The 20,308-nt window shown below is 43.5% G+C and overlaps 1 protein-coding gene across 5 annotated transcripts; it reads right to left on the bottom strand.

Annotated features, from left to right (window-relative positions):
- Positions 1-5,948: 5,948 nt before the first annotated feature.
- LOC137534884 (oocyte zinc finger protein XlCOF6-like) lies at positions 5,949-20,170 on the bottom strand. Of its 5 annotated transcripts, XM_068256563.1 has the most exons (8): positions 18,822-20,170; positions 16,996-17,101; positions 16,042-16,176; positions 15,246-15,338; positions 11,073-11,214; positions 10,859-10,956; positions 10,593-10,737; positions 5,949-7,924 (listed from the first exon to the last, which is right to left on the bottom strand). In XM_068256563.1, exons 2-8 carry the CDS (start codon positions 17,071-17,073, stop codon positions 6,153-6,155), a joined length of 2,463 nt encoding a protein of 820 aa, XP_068112664.1. In that variant the 5' UTR covers positions 17,074-17,101; positions 18,822-20,170; the 3' UTR covers positions 5,949-6,152. The 5 variants fall into 5 exon arrangements, with proteins under 5 accessions (XP_068112664.1, XP_068112666.1, XP_068112667.1 ...); XM_068256565.1 differs by having other exon boundaries at positions 16,051-16,176; positions 16,996-20,170; XM_068256566.1 differs by having other exon boundaries at positions 5,949-7,822; positions 16,996-20,170.
- Positions 20,171-20,308: the final 138 nt, after the last annotated feature.

Raw genomic sequence — 20,308 nt, forward strand, 5'->3', positions numbered from 1 at the left:
GTACCTGATCGTGCATCTTGCTCATAGATTAACATGAACTAGTATTATTGGAACCACTACTCCAGCGCATGATCTGGCATTGTGTGTCTTATTGCTTATAACCTGCATTGTGTTGTCCGTCACCCCTATTATCAATGTCTGTAACCTTAATTTATTGTACGGCCCTGCGTAATATGTTGGCGCTATATAAATTCAATTAATAATAATAATAACGTTCAGAGTGTGTATACATACTAATCCTGACTATCTCCCGACATTCTGAGCCTTCCTGCTTCTGTGCATTTTGGGGCTTACCTAAATTCCTAGCAGCGGTGCCCTGATCCTGCTACAGCTATACATATTCATGCTTCGTTATTTCCTATTTGTGTCTAGCTAGGTAGAAGGTAGTGCAGCACACCATCTTTCCGCAAGCTGAGGTTGGCTGACAGACTCAGGTAACGTGAATTAATATACTGTATGCTGCGCCACATCACCCAAGGTTCAATATAGTCCCAGCATGTGGGAAGCTGGAACATCTCCGTAAGATGGAAGGGCAAGCGGTGTCTTTACTTACAAGTGCAAGGGCCAAACAGTCATACTTCTCCTCCCTTATCTCCTTACAGTCCTACAACCTGAAACAGCTCATTTCTAGCTTCCACCCCTTCCTACCACCTATACCACCTACACCCCAACCTCCTGCTTGTTGCATTTCAGCTAAAGGCTTCAATGACAAAATAAGCAACATCAGGAACAGCTTCACATGGCAGCCTAGTCTTTACACACAGATCCCAAATCTCACAGCCTATTTGACCATCTTGTCTCCTCTAACTGAAAACACTTTCTCCTCTCTAAATGGTGTCCCAGTGCCTGCCCCCTTAATCCTCTTACCTCTACACTTCACCTTCATTATTCACCTTTCCTTTTTCAACATACTTGCCTCAGACTCTCTCTTCAACCTTTCTCCATGTACTTTTCCAACCACATTCAAGCAAACCCTAATAACACCTATACTCCAGAAACATGCTTTGGACCTTACCACCCTCAACCACCACCGACCTATCTCTCTCCTCTATTTCTACTAAACTACTTGAACAACTTAAAGGTTTCTATTCTCACCCTTTTTCAACTGTCTTCAGCTTTTGACACAGTGGACCATCCCCTGCGTCTCCAAATCGTCTCCTTTCTGTGAATTTGGATTGTTGCTCTTCTGGTTTTCCTATCTCACAGATAAGAGGTGCACATTCCAGAACCACCTCATCCCCATGCCCCCTCACTGTTGGAGTACCGGAAGGCTCGGTCCTTGGGCCCCTTCTCTTCTCTAACTATACTTATGGTATTGGACAGCTCATCAGCTCATTTGGTTTTACAGTATTACCTAAATGCTGATGACACCCAAATCCTTACCTCTATCTCTTGGCTCCTGATTTAGCAACATTAACCACTTGCATCCACAACTGTCTCAATGCCATCTTCAATATCATGTCTTTAAGATTTAGCTCCCTTACCTGACATAACAATCACTGTGGATAACACTCCAATAACCCATCCCCCAGACTCACTGCCTTGGTGTGTTCAACTCTTTCAAACCACACATCAACACACTATCTAACTCCTGTTGCCACCACTTAAAGAACATCTCCAGCATTTGTACCTTGGTTACAAAGAACACAACCAAATTACTTGTGAAAGCCCCGATTACTTCACACCTTGAAAACTACAACTCCCTCCTCTGTAGCCTACCTGCTAGCTGATTGGCCACTACAACTTCCTCCTATGTGGTCTACCTGCTAGCTGATTGGCCCTGCTCTAGTCCCTCGTGAACTCTACTGAACTCTTTTACCTCTCCTAATTCTTAACTAATGCTAACCAACTCAGTCAGTCCCTACACCGAATCAGTTCATTTCGGTTCCCTGCGCTAAGCTGGCCACAGCCATAGCACTAGTGCTTTTCTGCGTGGGGTGCGTAAGAGTAATTCGGGGATACAGCGATAGCCAGACCCCAGATTACATCTCCCTCCAAGTTACTACAACTCAGAGGGGGAATAGTGTTTAGCGGCAGCAGGGTGAGCTGTCATTCAGCTCGCTCTGCGCATAACACACCGGTGCTCATTCAAAACACTTATGCCCCTACACTGGCTGCCAGTCACATAAAGGAATAATTCAAGATCCTAACCATCACCAAAAAGCACTCTACTGTCTCACCCCTCCCTACTTAACTACACTTGTCTCCAGATACAACCCTGCAAGTAATTATCATCCTTTCTAGTCACCTCTCATTCTTGTATAAAAGAATTGTCTCAATTGACTTCATTCCCCAGTATGTTCGTCACACACCCACACTTACTATTTTTAGGCACCCCCTGAGTACTCAACTCTTTAAGCAAGCATATAATCTTACCTAAGACACTTTAACTGGCCTTTGACCGCCAGCATGCCATCTTTTACACCACTTCCCTTTACCTACTGTAATATCCCTTAACCCATGTAAGCTCAAATGGCCAGGGCTCTCTCTCCTTGTGTTTTTAATTATTTGTTTCTACCTCTATATAGAATCCATTAGCTGACCTGTTTATTATCGGTTTTGGGTACACTCTCCCTATTTATGAGGGGATGTGCTGCCCAATTATGTTGTTGAAATCTATTGGAAATCTGTGAAGCCGTCTCTGTCTGTTGGGCCCCCCAGGTCTTCCTTATTTATGTTCTTCCCCGGGCTGTGCTGAGTGTTGCAGCAGAGCGTACGCTCATATATGTGCTGGTGCGCCTCCTCCTGCATCTTCTCTCCATCGCCTCTGTGATGCCTGTACCCTGTGATGTGCTGGCACATACATGACTCTGTAAATGCCATAGGGGTATGGGGTGCTGGTAGCGATGGAGAGAAGACACAGGACACAGGAGGAGTGCAGCAGCAGAAGTGTGAGCCCCTCTGCAACACTCTGACCTCAATGTTATTGAGCATTTGTGGGATAAAGTTTGTTGGAAATGCCACTATCCAATCTGACCCAACTTAGAGCTATCATTATGTCAACATGAACCAACATTCCTCGGCAACGATGTTAGCGTCTTGTTGAGTCCATGCCAAAAAGAATATCGTCTGTGATCAGAGCTAAAGGTTGACCAACTCATTATTAGAGAGCATATATCCGAAAAAATAAGCAAAGGATCGGCACTAGAAGGCTGGCTGTACCCCTGAGGGAATGGTGCAGAAACCGTGCCTCCGGAATGAAGGTGTCCAATAGCAAAAAGTAGCAAGGTAGAATCCGGGCATGATACTTTTTGCCTCCGAAGAAGCAGATTGTAAATCTGCGAAACAGGCTGTCAGGCTTACATCTTCTATTTTAATCTGTACTGAGGATGAAATAAAGGTGTCTTTTTGCTACGGTTACTGGTGCCCTGATTCTACCTTGCTACTTTTTGTCATTATTAGAGTGTGTTGTTATGTTTTGGCCACTCTTTGTATATTTCCTTACATAAAAACCTGGCTAATTTTGTAATATTCATAGTGCATTACATAACCAATGCTTGACGCATGTTTCACGGCCAAAATGCTGCTTCCTTAGAGACTCCCAGATAATATAGCTTCATATACACTTTTTTTCTACAACCAAGCGACCATACAAATGATATACAGTTCATATGTAAAGCCATCATGATCTAGTGTAATACAGTTCAATAGTAGATTTCCCCCAAAAAAACCTCAGAGTCTAAATTCAAAATGAATCTCCAGTGTAATGATTTAATTAAATTCATATACACTCATAATTTTTGTGTGACTCAGTTCTAAGTTCAGGTAGAGAAAGAACATACTGTATGCAGGTCTCTTTCTGTGTTGCGGAATTTCTTCACAAAAAGGCAAATGTCAGTTTTAATATTTTAGCTCTAAATAAATCATCTATAAAAGAAATCATAATTTTTTGTTAAGGAGGAAATGTAGTGAAAACAACATAATGCATAACATTACTTATTTGTTTTTATAATATTCATTTATGCATTTTTTAGTCAGTGTTTGCCCATTGTAAGATCTTTCTTCTCCCGATTTACATTCTGAAATGTATCACAGGTGGTGACAGTCCTGTCAGGTGATCTCTGCAGAATGTCTGTTATCCGAGAGCTCTAAAGGCAGTAGAAAATATTACTAGAATGATGCGAGGGGAGAATTCCATATAGATAATTAGCCTAGGCTAATCATTACTGGGAGGGCAGAGCTAAATGCAAATATACAGCAATAGATATAGGAGATGTTTTTGATGCTAAAACCAGGAACATTACAGTAAAAGTGGGTATCCTGAACAACGTACTGCATTCTGCTATATGTCACTGCAGTAGAATACAGGTTTAGTTAAAAATAATATGCATTGTGAAGGTTGCCTGGAGTCCAGTTCTTTGTTTATTTAGCCAAAGACATCAAAGTGATTTTCACACAAATTTGTTTCCACTTTTTAAAACAATAAAAACTTTATTATTTAAAGGTAAACACAAAAAACAAAGCCGGTCTCACCTTGAAGTGAATATGTAGTGAGTTTTGTGTTAATTATGGTATCTTTTAACGCTCTCTTGCCTTCTTCAGCTACTGCCTGGTTTCTCTTCTCCTCTTCTCATCCAAAGTGCTGGAGCAACCACATCCATGCAGAATTAGCAGATATCACCTGTTTTATCATCTTTAGACTGGCTTTAGCTCTAACCAACCCATAGAAACAGCTCAAACCAAATCTGATATCCTACAAGCTAAATCCAAGCACCAACATGTCCTTATTATATGTCCTCCACATTCGGCTATGTAGACCACTATCTGCTCTTATCTTTAGGTATAAAGGGTTGGACTCTTGCTTAAGCCACATACATACGCTCAACAAAAGTCTTTTACTATAAACAACTTTACAAACAACCACGATTAAAAAAGTTGGAAAGATACATCTTGGCGTGCAAACAACTATTATACACAAAGAACAACTTAGATGAACAACAGCAAATTTACATATTGTTACTCAACTGGTAAACGACTAATATGTTCTAGTTAGTAATGGAAGTCATTAAAAAGTCATAGCAGACTTCTGTACACGTTGCCATGTTGGACACAACTTCTCTCAGTTGTTCGTCAAGTCAATCCAACAGTTGGATTGACTTGAGCTGCGTCTTATCAGTTGTTGGTCATCACCTCTTATCAGTGACCACGCCCTGACAAAAGCTGTCCAACTTCTTCAAGTTGTTTGATAACTGTGCATTGAAAATACTTTTGTTGAGTGTGTGTATGAGCCTGTAGATATCTTCCTATCTCTCTGGAAGTTTTTTTACTGTCTCTAAAGCCCCATACACACACTCAACAGCAGTCATTTATGCAGCACAATTATTAACCACCCTTGTGTTACGTTTATTTGTGGCGCACAGTCGCGGGTGGGTTTTTTCAATTTTTTTTCTTTTAATATCATGTAGCTAGCCTAGCGCTAGCTACATGATTCCCCCCCCCTGCCGAATCCCTTCCACCCCTCCGTTCGCCGACGGCAATCATACCCAATAGGAAATCCCGCTCTGAACAGGATTTCCTGTATGGGCTTCCCTCGTCACAATGGCGATGATCAGAATGACGTCATCAACGTCATGGGGAGTCCCGATCCACCCCATAGCGCAGCCTGGCAGTGATTGGCCAGGCTGCGCAAAGGGTCTGCGGGGGGGCCCTCTTTCGCGGCGGATCTGCGGCGATCGATTACAACACGCAGCTAGCAAAGTGCTAGCTGCGTGTTTTAAAATAAAAATGATTAAAATCGACCCACCAGGGCCTGAGCAATCCACCGCGGCGGTCATGGACGAGCTGAGCTCGCCCATACCGCTAAGGTGGTTAAACAACTTTTGTTGTGAAACAACCAAAAAAAAAAGTTGCTTGCTATTGTTCACACAACTGATAAGGCGTCAATCCAACTGTTGGATTGACGTCTTATCAGTTGTGTGAACAGTAGCAAGCAACTTTTTTTTGGTTGTTTCAACTTGTTTCACAACAAAGGTTGTTTGATAATTGTGCTGCATAAAAGACCGCTTTTGAGCATGTGTATGGAGCTTTATTCGAGCCACAGTTCCTACCCATATCCTGTCTGTTGTGGTACCTTGTGGCTCTGTCTTTGGTGCCCTACTTATCACCATCGTAGCCTCTAGAAATGACTATATGACTTTGATTCTCAAGTGACACTAAGTGACTAAGTGACTTTTCTGGTGTATCACAAGTGTTCCTTTCCGAGCAAAAGCTTTCCCACAATCTGGACAGGAAAATGGCCGTTCACCAGAATGTATCTGCAGGTGCTGAAGAAGGTGTGCTTTGTGCATAAAACATTTCCCACACTCTGAACAGGAGAAAGGACGCTCACCAGTGTGGGTTCTCCTGTGCTTAAAGAGATGTCCTTTTTGAACAAAAGATTTTCCACATTCTAAACAGGAAAATGGACGCTCACCAGTATGGGTTCTCAGGTGCTTGAGGAGGCCAGCCTTTTTAGCAAAATATTTTCCACACTCTGAACATGACAAAGGACACTCAGCCACATGACTTCTCTGGTGTATCACAAGGCTTCCTTTCCGACTGAAACATTTTCCACAATCTGGACAAGGAAAGGGACGTTCACCAGAGTGGGTCTTCTGGTGTTCTAGAAGGTGTGATTTACGCTTGAAACATTTCCCACAATCTGAACAGGTATTAGGCTGCTCACCAGCATGGATTTGCCTGTGCTTATGGAGATCTCTCTTCTCAGTAAAACATTTCCCACACTCTGAACATGACAAAACGCAATCAGCCAAGTGACTTCTCTGATGAATCACAAGGGTTCCTTTACGAGTGAACGATTTCTCACAATCTGGACAAGAAAATGGGCGTATGCCGGTGTGTGTTCGCTGGTGCATGAGGAGGTGCTCTTTCTGCACAAAGGATTTTGTGCATTCTGTACAGGAAAATGGCCGCTCACCTGTGTGGGTTCTCTGGTGTCTGAGGAGGCCTCCTTTCTCAGTGAAGGTTTTCCGACACTCTAGACATGACAATAGACGCTTGGCCATGTGACTTCTCTGGTGTAATACCAGCGTGCCTTTCCGAGCGAAAGATTTTCTGCAATACGGACAAGAAAAAGGATGGTCACCAGAGTGAGTCTGCTGGTGTTGAAGGAGGTGTCCTTCATGCATGAAACATTTCCCACACTTTGAACAGGAAAAAGGCTGCTCGCTGGTGTGAGATCTCTGGTGTTTCAGAAGTTCTCCTTTCTTGGTGAAACTTTTCCCACACTCTGAGCACGTGCGATAATGGACTCTCAGGTGTTTAAGGAGTTGTTGCTTTTCAGTAAAACATTTCCCACACTCCAAACATGTAAAGGGTGTCCCAGATATGTGGATTTGCTGGTGTGTAAGAAGGTCTCCTTTCTTGACAAAGCTTATTCCGCACTGTGGACAGGAAAACCGATTCTCCTTAGTGTGGACCTTCAAATGATCAGCAAGGCTTCCTCCATCTGGAAAACATCTGGAGCATTCTGAGCATGAAAAGGAGTAAATGTTTTGCCCTCCAACCAATATTGTATCTGTCCTCAAAGATTTCCCACCCTCAGTATTTAAAAACTGTTCCTCATGTGTGTTGGTTGTCTGACGTTTAGCTGGGGAAAGTTCAGAAGTAAATTTCTGATCAATCTCAGACCATGGAAATATTATATCATTCATAAGGGTTGCACTATGTAGCATAGCAGGGGTTCCCTCCAGATTAGAGTTAGTTGATCTGTACAGAGATGGAGGATGAACATCTGGATTAAAAATAAATGATACAGAAGGCTCCTCGCCATTAGAGGGAGTTGTTCTTCTATCTGTACTGTATCCTCCATGATGGGTGCTTTCTGTAATAGGAGAACACTGTGTGACTTTATTATCTTTTGCAATATCATCTGGATACAACATAAGATATCTCTTCAACGGGTTCCCAATAACCTGTCCATCTGCTGGGAGAAACACTTTGTTAATCAAATGTATTTTTTTTCCAGGTTTTCTAAGCAGGAACATATATGTTGATTGTATCTCCTATTAATGTCCAGTGTATGTAAGCTGCCTGTTCTCATAGATACAGGCACCCAAAACTGGAGTTCTCCTTTCATAGGCACAATACTCGACCTGAGGAAGCGGCTCTCGACGCAAAATGCGTTGTCTTTTTTTTAAAAAAGCTAAGAAAAGATTATTTTACTCTTATCAAAGGACTACTCATTTAAGGTAGGACTGATTAACTATTCATTATGCTGCTGTTAACAAAAATATTAGCAGTGATGCACACCATATCATTTGTTTGAAATACCCCGAGCGCCTCCTACCTTATTTCGTCTACCTTACCCCCCCCCTCCCCCCAACCAGGGGATCCCACCAGTTATACTGAGGAATGGAGATGGGCCTTTCATATGGTGTACAGTATCTCCTCCTCATTTGTTGGTGCTATGATGTTATACTGAGGAATGGAGATGGGCCTTTCATATGGTGTACAGTATCCCCTCCTCATTTGTTGGTACTATGATGTTATACTGAGGAATGGAGGTGGGCCTCTCATATGGTGTACAGTATCTCCTCCTCATTTGTTGGTACTATGATGTTATACTGAGGAATAGAGATGGACCTTTCATATGGTGTACAGTATCTCCTCCGCATTTGTTGGTGCTATGATGTTATACTGAGGAATGGAGATGGACCTTTCATATGGTGTTCAGTATCTCCTCCTCATTTGTTGGTACTATGATGTTATACTGAGGAATGAAGATGGGCCTTTCATATGGTGTACAGTGTCTCCTCCACATTTGTTGGTGCTATGATGTTATACTGAGGAATGGAGATAGGCCTTTCATATGGTGTACAGTATCTCCTCCTCAAGTGTTGGTGCTATGATGTTATACTGAGGAATGGAGATGGGCCTTTCATATGGTGTACAGTGTCTCCTCCACATTTGTTGGTGCTATGATGTTATACTGAGGAATGGAGATAGGCCTTTCATATGGTGTACAGTGTCTCCTCCACATTTGTTGGTGCTATGATGTTATACTGAGGAATGGAGATAGGCCTTTCATATGGTGTACAGTATCTCCTCCTCAAGTGTTGGTGCTATGATGTTATACTGAGGAATGGAGATGGGCCTTTCATATGGTGTACAGTGTCTCCTCCACATTTGTTGGTGCTATGATGTTATACTGAGGAATGGAGATAGGCCTTTCATATGGTGTACAGTGTCTCCTCCACATTTGTTGGTGCTATGATGTTATACTGAGGAATGGAGATGGGCCTTTCATATGGTGTACAGTATCTCCTCCTCATTTGTTGGTGCTATGATGTTATACTGAGGAATGGAGATGGGCCTTTCATATGGTGTACAGTATCTCCTCCTCATTTGTTGGTGCTATGATGTTATACTGAGGAATGGAGATGGGCCTTTCATATGGTGTACAGTATCTCCCCCTCATTTGTTGGTACTATGATGTTATACTGAGGAATGGAGATGGGCCTTTCATATGGTGTACAGTATCTCCTCCTTATTTGTTGGTACTATGATGTTATACTGAGGAATGGAGATGGGCCTTTCATATGGTGTACAGTATCTCCTCCTCATTTGTTGGTACTATGATGTTAAACTGAGGAATGGAGATGGGCCTTTCATATGGTGTACAGTATCTCCTCCTCATTTGTTGGTGCTATGATGTTACACTGAGGAATGGAGATGGGCCTTTCATATGGTGTACAGTATCTCCTCCTCATTTGTTGGTACTATGATGTTATACTGAGGAATGGAGATAGGCCTTTCATATGGTGTACAGTATCTCCTCCTCATTTGTTGGTGCTATGATGTTATACTGAGGAATGGAGATGGACCTTTCATATGGTGTACAGTATCTCCTCCTCATTTGTTGGTGCTATGATGTTATGCTGAGGAATGGAGATGGGCCTTTCATATGGTGTACAGTATCTCCTCCTCATTTGTTGGTACTATGATGTTATACTGAGGAATGGAGATGGGCCTTTCATATGGTGTACAGTATCTCCTCATTTGTTGGTGCTATGATGTTACACTGAGGAATGGAGATGGGCCTTTCATATGGTGTACAGTATCTCCTCCTCATTTGTTGGTACTATGATGTTATACTGAGGAATGGAGATGTACCTTTCATATGTTGTACAGTATCTCCTCCTCATTTGTTGGTACTATGATGTTATACTGAGGAATGGAGATGGACCTTTCATATGGTGTTCAGTATCTCCTCCTCATTTGTTGGTGCTATGATGTTATACTGAAGAATGGAGATGGGCCTTTCATATGGTGTACAGTATCTCCTCCTCATGTGTTGGCACTATGATGTTATATTGAGGAATGAAGATAGACCTTTCATATGGTGTACAGTATCTCCTCCTCATTTGTTGGTACTATGATGTTATACTGAGGAATGGAGATGGACCTTTCATATGGTGTACAGTATCTCCTCCTCATTTGTTGGTGCTATGATGTTATACTGAGTAATGGAGATGGACCTCTCATATGGTGTACAGTATCTCCTCCTCATTTGTTGGTACTATGATACTATACTGAGGCATAGAGATGGACAAAAAATACAACAAGCTTATTATTTAATTCTCAATAGTCACCTGTGCCAGTATCCGGAGAAATTTCTTCTTCTTCTTCAGCTGTCCTCAACCTGTCACCCTCCTCTGTAGACAGATGGCTGCCCCTCTCAAACAGGTCTTCTTTTTCATTTTTAAACTTCTGTTTCATATTAGCCAATTCTTTACTCTAGTCCCAAAAGTTGATAACATTGAAAACAACAAGTGAGGACTAATAAACATTTCACACAGAAAATAGTGTCCTATAATATGGTAAGATTTCTGAGCTCTAGTTCCTCAGTAACACCTACCTGATTATGGTGAGAGGTGATGAGACCTTCCTGAGTACAATCCTGGGAATAAAGAGGACCTGTACATCTCTCTGGTGGGTTTCCGTTACTGGATCTATCTGTAGGAAACACACACTGACTGAATACATTGTCTCTATGTGTTTATCAGATGATGGGTGATCTAGGTGGACCCTCCGTACTGATGTCTCTTTTACAAGAAATAGTATTCTCTTACCCCACGATGAGAGGGGTGGCTGATTCTCCATAATGGTGTCTTTGTGCCCTTCTAAGATCTCCCACTTTTCTATCTCTACTTCCTCCTCTTCATCTTTTATCTCGTCTTTAACAGTAATATTGATAACAGTCAGGCTTCCACTCTAAAAGAATAGTTAAAATAGTAAGAGCAACAAGGCAGCCAAAGTCTATAGACCGTAACAAGAGATGATCCATAAGATCCATGAGATGGTTCTGACTTGATAGAACTTTCAATGCGATTTGCATGCAGCTTAAATCTGGGTCAATGAAGTAAAAGTTGCTGCTGATTAGGACTAACCTCATTAAAGCTGTATACAAATTGCAACAGAGTTAGCATCAAGTCATAAAAATAAGCATCTTATTGAACATATCTAAAAAAAACAGCATGACTACCCTATTTCCTTGAAATTAAGACATCCCCTGAAAGTATATGTAAAAAAGAGAACCGAGAGCCCAATACAGTGTAGTAAGTATTGACAATTGGGTAAATGAAACGAGTATTATATATATTCACAAACCAGGGTTACCTCCAAGTAACCACTGTACAGGCAGGTGAGGAGATTAGCCTGTCCTCACTCAGGATTAAGAAGTCGCTCTCTGTAGACAGGAGAAAGAAAGGGGTATCCCCCTCCACCAGGGGTAAATATTAATTATAACGTAAAGAAGAACAGAGGCGCCAACAGGATAAAATCAATTCTTAAAACTTTTAAAATTGCTTGGGAGGCAGTGATGGACTTACCCCCCACAAGCAGACACAGAGGCGCTTATCGTGACCTTGAGACTGTACTGTGTGTACTCCTATTTTTTTATTGCCTGAGGAAGCAGGAATATACCTATACCTGCGAAACGCGTTGCGAAAACCAGTGTACCAATAAATCTGATCGTTTTGAAGACACAGTTTTTGTGTCTGCTTGCAGGGGCTAAGTCCACCACTGCCTCCCAAGCGATTTTATAATCCGCTTTGTTTACATTCGTACAACGCTGCTAACAGTAGCAGCGTTGTACCAGATCAGCGATCCCCGGCCAATCAGCGGCCGGGGATCGCTGTCACATGACAGGCAGGAGCCTGTTAGAGGCTGCACAGGACAGATCCGTTCCTGTGCAGCCTCAGATTTCCGGGGAAGGGAGGGAGGAGAGGGAGGGGGGGAATTTCGCCGCGGAGGGGGGCTTTGAGGTGCCCCCCCGAAACACCCAGGCAGGCAGGAGCGATCAGACCCCCCCAGCACATCATCCCCCTAGTGGGGAAAAAAGGGGGGCGATCTGGTCGCTCTGCCTGCACCCTGATCTGTGCTGGGGGCTGCACAGCCCACTCAGCACAGATTAGCTAAAACAGCGCTGGTCCTTAGGGGGGGTAAAGGGTGTGTCCTCAAGTGGTTAAAATCGCGTATGCGATCGCAGTGATTATTACGCGATTTTTACCGCAATTTTTAATAAAAGTGAATGGGAGTGATTTTTAAAAAGTGCTCAGAAAGCGCTAATCGATCACAAAGCACTCAGAAAAGTGCTTATAGTGTGGCTGAGCCCTAACAGAGCCATGGTCCCGCCTATGAGATCATCGGCTGTACTTCTTCCCCATAGGCTGTAGATTGGGGACACAGCAGCATAGAGGTGGGGGAGGGAAGAAGAGGATTAGGAGGACCTCACAAGACATGGGGGACAGCACAACATGAAGCTAGGGGTAAGAGGAGGATGCAGGGGGATATCGGAGGACACAGGGGAAACCAGGAGGACATAAGGTTACATGGGACACAGGAGTTTAGGGGATAGAGGAGGACACGGGTACAGAGAGGGACACCAGGAGGACACTAAAGGTACAAAAGGGACACACAAGAGGTGGATCCAGCAGAGGAAGAGGTGGCTCAGTGGGGAAGGCAGGGGGGGGGGGGGGACACAGCACAGGAACTTGTGTTTATAGAAATATAAGACATCCACTGAAAATAAGCCCTAGCAGAACATTTGGAGCAAAGATTAACATAAGATACCCTCTCATTTTCAGGAAAACACGGTAAATGCAAATTTCCCAGCTTAAAACAGAAGATATTTGTGATAATTCAGCTTTAAGTGGGTAACTGTGGATTCCCATGATGCATCACTCCCAAATATGCAAATCATCTCTTTTTGCCCCTGAAATCCAGGCACACATCCACAACCACTGGTGTATAGGAAGCCTATGGCTTATAAATGTAACAAACCCAGACCAACCTAACATACATACAGCCTGTAACTGACTTATTGGTCCTCATCAGTGCATGGCAGAGATTGCTATGGCTCTATGGGTAGGGCTTGGACCAGAACTAAGGCCTAGTGCACACCAGAGCGGTTCGGCTGCGTTTTGCGATCCGCTTGTGGCTGCGGATACGCTTGGGTAATGTATTTCAATGGGCTGGTGCACACCAGAGCGGGAGGCGTTTTGCAGAAACGCATACTCCCGGGGTGAGGCATTTTTTGGATTGTGTATGCGTTTCTGCCTCAATGTTAAGTATAGGAAAAACGCAAACCGCTCTGAAAAACGGCAGTTCAGAGCGGTTTTGCAGGCGTTTTTGTTACAGAAGCTGTTCAGTAACAGCTTTACTGTAACAATACATGAAATCTACTACACCAAAAACGCTTCCCAAAACCGCAAAATGCTAGGTGAAACGCTACAGAAAAATAAGAAAAAGCGTTTCAAAATCTTCTAGCATTTTGCGGATCTGCTAGCGGTTTTTGGTGTGCACCGGACCTGAATGAATACCTAGGCAGCTCTTGGTGACACAGAACTACCAGGAAGGTGTAAAGAGCTTAATTCATTCATTCGCAGCTTAATATGAAGGAGCAGCCACTATGGCAGCCTTACAGAATCAAGCCCAAAGAGAAGAGACCAAAAAGCCCTCTATTTAAAAGCAATGCTAAATGTAATTTTGCCTTCTTAAAGTGTACCAGAGACATCAGCAATTAAAGATTTTTTTCTTACCTGGGGCATCCTCCAGCCTCATAAGCATGGATGCGTCCCTCGCCGTCCTCCCGCGTGCCTCCGTTAAGTGGCAATCAGCTCCGGTATTCGGCTCAGTGACATGAGCAGAGGGCCTTCTGCGCATGCGCAGGCCTTCTGTGCAAGCAGAGAAGACCCCGGCTGACGTCACTGAGTCAGACTGGACCTGAATATTGGAGCCGAATACCGGAGCTGATTGCTGCCTTATGGAGGCAAGCAGGAGGATGGTGAGGGATGCATCCATGCTTATGGGATTGGAGGAAGCCCCGGGTAAGTAAATAATCTTTCATAACTGACATCTCTGGGTCACTTTAAGACAGAAGTTATCTATAACCTGCATCAGTGATCTAAGGAGCTTCTAACAGAGTAGGAATCCTGTGCTGCTTTAATGAACTGATGGTACTGTATATGGTTAGTGGCTCTGGTGCTGCTCACAATGCTGGGTGGTGCCAGTATCCAATAGAGAGAGGTTCGGTGGGCGGGGACTGGCCACATGACAGAGGGGTAGCTATGGGTGGGCAAGGGGGAACACATGTCCCCGGGCGGAGCACTGTAAGGGGGCGGAGAGCATGGCCACCACACCCCCAAGTGAGTGAGAGGTGGCTCGCTGGCTGCCCGAAATGCCCCTGCTTCTCTTCCTCCCTCTGCAGAGAAGTGCTGAAATATTAACAGCAGCAGAACAAGGGGGGCACATCTGGCTAACTATAGGGGGTACATCTGGCTATCTAAATGGGGGGAACGGAGGCACATCTGGCTATCTAAAGGGGGCACATTTGGCCATCTAAATGGGGAGAAGGGGGGCACATCTGGCTAAACAGCATTTGAACAATTGGCTCCACCCATGACCACATTCTTATGCATGGCCATGCCCAATTTGTCCACGGGGGGGGGGCAAAAACTGTCTTTGTCCCCAGGCGCTGAAAAGACTAGTTATGCCTCTGCACATGGATGACATCAGACGGCATCCACGTGGCCAGGCCCCGCCCACCGAAGCTCACTCCACGCTTCCAACTCTCCTGTAGCTCTGGCCAAGCTCAGGGGCTGAGAGAGTACCTTCAGGCAGCCCTGAAACACGTTTCTTCCACCTACTAACTGTAAGTGCAACTTAAAGAGCTATTCCATTGAATAAAAGGTTAATGCACCATTAGAGCAATCCTCTTCTTTTCGTATCCATGGAGCTTCTACCTGATTATGTGGTGGGGTCTTCTGATCTTCCACCATCGCAATGCTAGCCTCCTGAACCTTCTGTCCACCCAGACACTCATCCTCCTCCTCTTCCTGCAACGTATAGAATTTGCTACCATTAAAAATAATTCAAGGAAGAGGGAAAATCCAGAACAATTAAGGATTATCACCTAAGGGAAACCCACTTTCATAGCTGGTCACACCAATTCAGTAGAACGTTCAGGCGTCCCTGTACAAGTTTCTAAAATGGAGGGATTAAAATGTAGGTGGGACAGGAGTGTGTGTGTGTGTGTGTGTGTGTGTGTGTGTGTGTGTGTGTGTGTGTGTGTGTGTGTAGGGGGGGGGGGGGATGGGAGGGTTTAACCATTTACCTAAGATTCTCTAGTGTACCAAGTAAAGTATGTTACAGAAGTTAGGAGCACACCCAGAGGTTCAGGACTCAATGATCAGCCTGAAAGACATTTCTGTCTATCAAAAGGGAGTTGGAAGGACAGGTCTGCAATGGAGAGTAACCACTAGTTATACTAACTTCAATCACCGTCTGTCATCACTTGTGACTACAAGCTAAAAGCTTTAATTTTCTCAAAAAAGTTGTTTTTGACTTTCTGATTCTGCAAACCTGAAGGATGCGTCCTATTCAGCCTAATTACGTACACAAATGTTTTATTTACCTCCGTTATCACTTTATTGAGCAACAGAGACACCCCAACACATTATAGGAACATGACACATCCCAACCACCAGACATTCTCTCACTGCTACTGGATAATTTCCCAGAATGCCCAGCACTGATCACCTCTCCTACCAGCAGCTCCATCATCATCCTGATGACTTTCAGAATCTTCTGCTTGGGGTTCTTCTTGGAAGTAATGGAGAGACGTGGGGGTACCATGATGGTGACCTGACCTCCAGATTTCTTTGGGGGAAAACTCTAAATGAAAAAAAACAACAATAATATGAAACAACTTATCCCAGAATCCGCTTCACCTCATCTTAAAGGTCTGCCTAATTAACCGAAACAAGAGTGATGTCACCTGACCTTCCAGAACCTACTCAACTCTTTTCTTCAGGTGTGGATTTTATTAACATAGATAAAACTGACATAATTTGACCTCCCAGAATCCTCCTTACCTGTTTCCTTCACGTGTGTTACACAATGGTAGGGAATAGCCAGCACCATCCAAGATAATTTTTATGCTCTTTTATTGAATCAGTGCATTACAACAATAAGATGCAATGTTTCAAGGTGAATACCTCTTTATCAAGCTGTTGCTGCATATGAAATACATATAGCAATTTCACATTCATATATATATATATATATATATATATATATATATATATATATATATATATATATATATATATATATATATATATATATATATAATTCAATCGATCTGCAAGTAGCCAATGAGTTTAAACTAGCATTACACCAATCAAAATGGCCCTTACTGATGTTGACCTGATGGGGAACTATATGCTCACCTGCTGATAGGATCACCTCTATTGAGCCCCTCCCATCCACATACACCCACCTCGGCTCGATTCAGTAAAAGAGCATACAAATTATCTTGGATGGTGCTGGCTATTCCCTACCATTGAGTGACTGATCTGGAGTGCTGCTGGATCCTATCCGAGGCACATCCCTAACCGGCAACTGGTTGGACGCTCCACAATACTTTTACTTCACGTGTGTTACATTAATAGATGAGAATGACATCATGTCACCTCCCAGAATCCTTCCCACCTCTCCAGTCAGCAAGCAGATGATCTCCAGGGTGAGGTTGAATATCCTCTCAGTCATGTGACTCCAGTCCTCATCCATAATCAGTTATGTGGTCATGTGATCTTCTCTGTGCATGAAACATAAAGTCAGAATTATTTGGACAGTAAGATTCTGGATTATGGTTAGCACATAAAGTGCTTGATGCACATAACAGCGGTAAAATGGCCATGCACAGACAGCACACAGCAATATCACCTCTTACTTCTGCCAGTAAGTATAGCAAGTTACACTATTAGTTACCCGCGGTAACGAGCAATAACGGTAACACTTGTTAGTAATGCATGTTAGCAACGGTCACACTATGGTAATAGCGTAATGCCAACAAATCTACTTGTATGTTAGTATTGAGTGATGTGATGTATATTATTAGTGGTTATTTGAAAGCTATGGTGCACTGACTGATGAGAAGGGATCAGTGATCTCTGTACAGTGGTATGGAATATGTCAGAGCTATATAAATGTGCAATAATAATAGTGTGTGGCTGTGATTAGGACATTAGAGTGTAAGCTCCTGTGGTGCAGAGATGAAGGGAATGGATCAGTAATCTCTGCAGAGCACTGTGGAATATGTCAGCTCTATATAAATGTATGCTAATAATAGCATGTGACTGTGATTAGGACATTAGAGTGTAAGCTCCTGCGGTGCAGAGATGATGGGAATGGATCAGTGACCTCCGTACAGCGCTGTGGACGGTGGAACGTGTCAGAGCTATATAAATGTATAATACTAATAGTGAGTGACTGTGGTGAGTACATTAGTGTGTAAGCTCCTGTGGTGCAGAGATGATGGGAAGGGCTCAGTGATCTCTGTACAGTGTTGTGGAATATGTCAGCGCTATATAAATGTATAATAATAATAGCGTGTGACTGTGGTGAAGATATTAGAGTGTAAGCTCCTCTGGTGCAGAGACTGATGGGAAGGGGTCAGTGATCTCTGTACAGCACTGTGGAATATGTCAGCGCTATATAAATGTATAATAATAGCGTGTGACTGTGGTGAAGATATTAGAGTGTAAGCTCCTCTGGTGCAGAGACTGATGGGAAGGGGTCAGTGATCTCTGTACAGCACTGTGGAATATGTTAGAGCTATATAAATGTATAATAATAATAATAATAGCGTGTGACTGTGGCTAGGACATTAGAGTGTAAGCTCCTGTGGTGCAGATATGATGGGCATGGATTAGTGACCTCTGTACAGTGCTGTGGAATATGCCTGTGCTATAAAAATGAATATTATTATTATTAATAATAATATAGAAATGTAAATAAAAATACATAATATAACATCTTCTCTTCATACCTCCTCTGCTGCCCTTCCCAACAATGTATCCTCTGAATTTCCTCTTTCTTCATCTATGTGTACAGTGCTGTGGAATATGGGGTGAATACATTTGAGTGTAAGCTCCTGTGGTGCAGAAACTAATGACAAGGGATCAGTGACCTCTGTACAGCGCTGTGGAATATGTCAGAGCTATATACATGTATAATAATAATAGTGTGTGATTGTGGTGAGAGGACATTTGAGTGTAAGCTCCTGTGGTGCAGAAACTAATGACAAGGGATCAGTGATCTCTGTACAGCGCTGTGGAATATGTCAGAGCTATATACATGTATAATAATAATAGTGTGTGATTGTGGTGAGAGGACATTAGAGTGTAAGCTCCTCTGGTGCAGAGACTGATGGGAAGGGATCAGTGATCTCTATAAACAGCTGTGGAAAATGTCAGCGCCATATAACCTTATAAGAATATTACACGATTACAGATAAATAAGTAATCTCTCATTACCTCCTATGCTCATGCTGCCAGTCACAGTAATGTCTCCTATATATTTCCTCTTTCTTCATCTATTCTCTGGCACTTCCTGGATTCAGGATTCAGTGTTTATGTTTATCGCCATCTTGTGGCAAACAGATGAACTGCAACTCATAGTCAAACATCTATCAATCTTGTTTTCTTCATTTACAGTACAGTGTATATTAAAACTGGGACATGGAATTAAGACTGGACAAGGAAATGTGAGAAGTAATTGGGATGTGATGTGACTGCACAGTATGCCTGTAATGTGCCTCAAATGATTATTTGCACCTCACTGATGCAACTGATTATTTGGATCGGGATGCAGGGGCACCTCTAGACATTCTGACACCCCAGGTGAGAAAACCAGTGGCGCCCCCCCCCCAAAAAAAAATAATAATAATAATCATAATGCAGCAGTGTTTCACCATTAAATAATCGTAATGCAGCAGTGTTTCACTCGAAAATAATCTTATGCGACGTTTCACCCGAAAATAAACGTAATGTGGCAAGGAAGCACAGGGAGACAGAAGGAGGCAGAGGGGGACAGAAAGAGACACAGGGAGACAGAAGAAGGCACAAAGGGGCACAGAAGGAGGCACAGGGGGACAGAGGAAGGTGCAGGAGACAGAGTTAGGACATGGGGACTGAAGAGGAGGCAGAGTGGGACTGAAGGAGGAACAGGGGGGCAGAGGTAGCACAATGGGACAAATAAAGTCAAAGGGGACATAAGGAGGCACAGGGGGACATAAGGCACAAAGGGGCACAGAAGGAGGCAGAGGTGGAACAGGGGGACTGAAGGAGGCACAAAGGGAGACAAACAGGGGGTCAGACATGGCACAAGGGACTGAAGGAGGCACAAAGAGGGAAAGAAGGATGCACAAGGCACAGAGGTGGCAGCTGCCTGCAACTTACACTAAGTAAATGCTGCAGAAGCAAGTAATAGAACACCCACAGGGGAGGGTCTTAGTCCAGGGGGTGGGGCTTAATTTGAAGCGGAGTTTAATCCAGCAATATGGCGCCCCCCAAGACCAATGGCACTCCAGGCAATGGCCTGTACTGCCTATGCCTAGAGGCACCCCTGTTTGGATGATCTCATTGACCACCATTGAACACTATTTTGAGTAATTACTTTTTTGGGCCAACTCAGCCAAGATGACTGTCAAGACAAGACAAATAACATTTATATCACTCTTTTCTCCTGGTGGACTAAATGTGCCAGAGCTGTCAGTGTCAGGGAGTCTTGCCTGAGGTCTACTACTGAATAAGTGCAGCTTACTAAACCGGGAGAGCCGAGATTCGAACCCTGGTCTTCTGTGCCAGAGGCAGAGCCCGTAACCATTACACTACCTAGCCACTGTCGACTGCTAATACACAGACGGAGGTTCCCAGTGATGTCATGAAGAACCAGAACCACTTGTAGAGGGACAGAGGATTTGTATATTTATTCACAGCCCGGAAGTGATGCAATGAAAGGG

This window comes from Hyperolius riggenbachi, chromosome 10 (genome assembly GCF_040937935.1).
Source record: "Hyperolius riggenbachi isolate aHypRig1 chromosome 10, aHypRig1.pri, whole genome shotgun sequence".
Classification (NCBI taxonomy): Eukaryota; Metazoa; Chordata; class Amphibia; order Anura; family Hyperoliidae; genus Hyperolius; species Hyperolius riggenbachi.

Excerpts from the sequence above, each read along its gene's own strand:
- LOC137534884 (XM_068256563.1), bottom strand. The coding sequence starts at position 17,073 with ATGGATGAGGACTGGAGTCACATGACTGAGAGGATATTCAACCTCACC. Across the intron at positions 15,339-16,041 it reads TGGAGCTGCTGGTAGGAGAG|GAAGAGGAGGAGGATGAGTG; the intron begins GTGATCAGTGCT and ends TATACGTTGCAG. Across the intron at positions 7,925-10,592 it reads TTCTCCGGATACTGGCACAG|CAGATGGACAGGTTATTGGG; the intron begins GTGACTATTGAG and ends TGTTTCTCCCAG.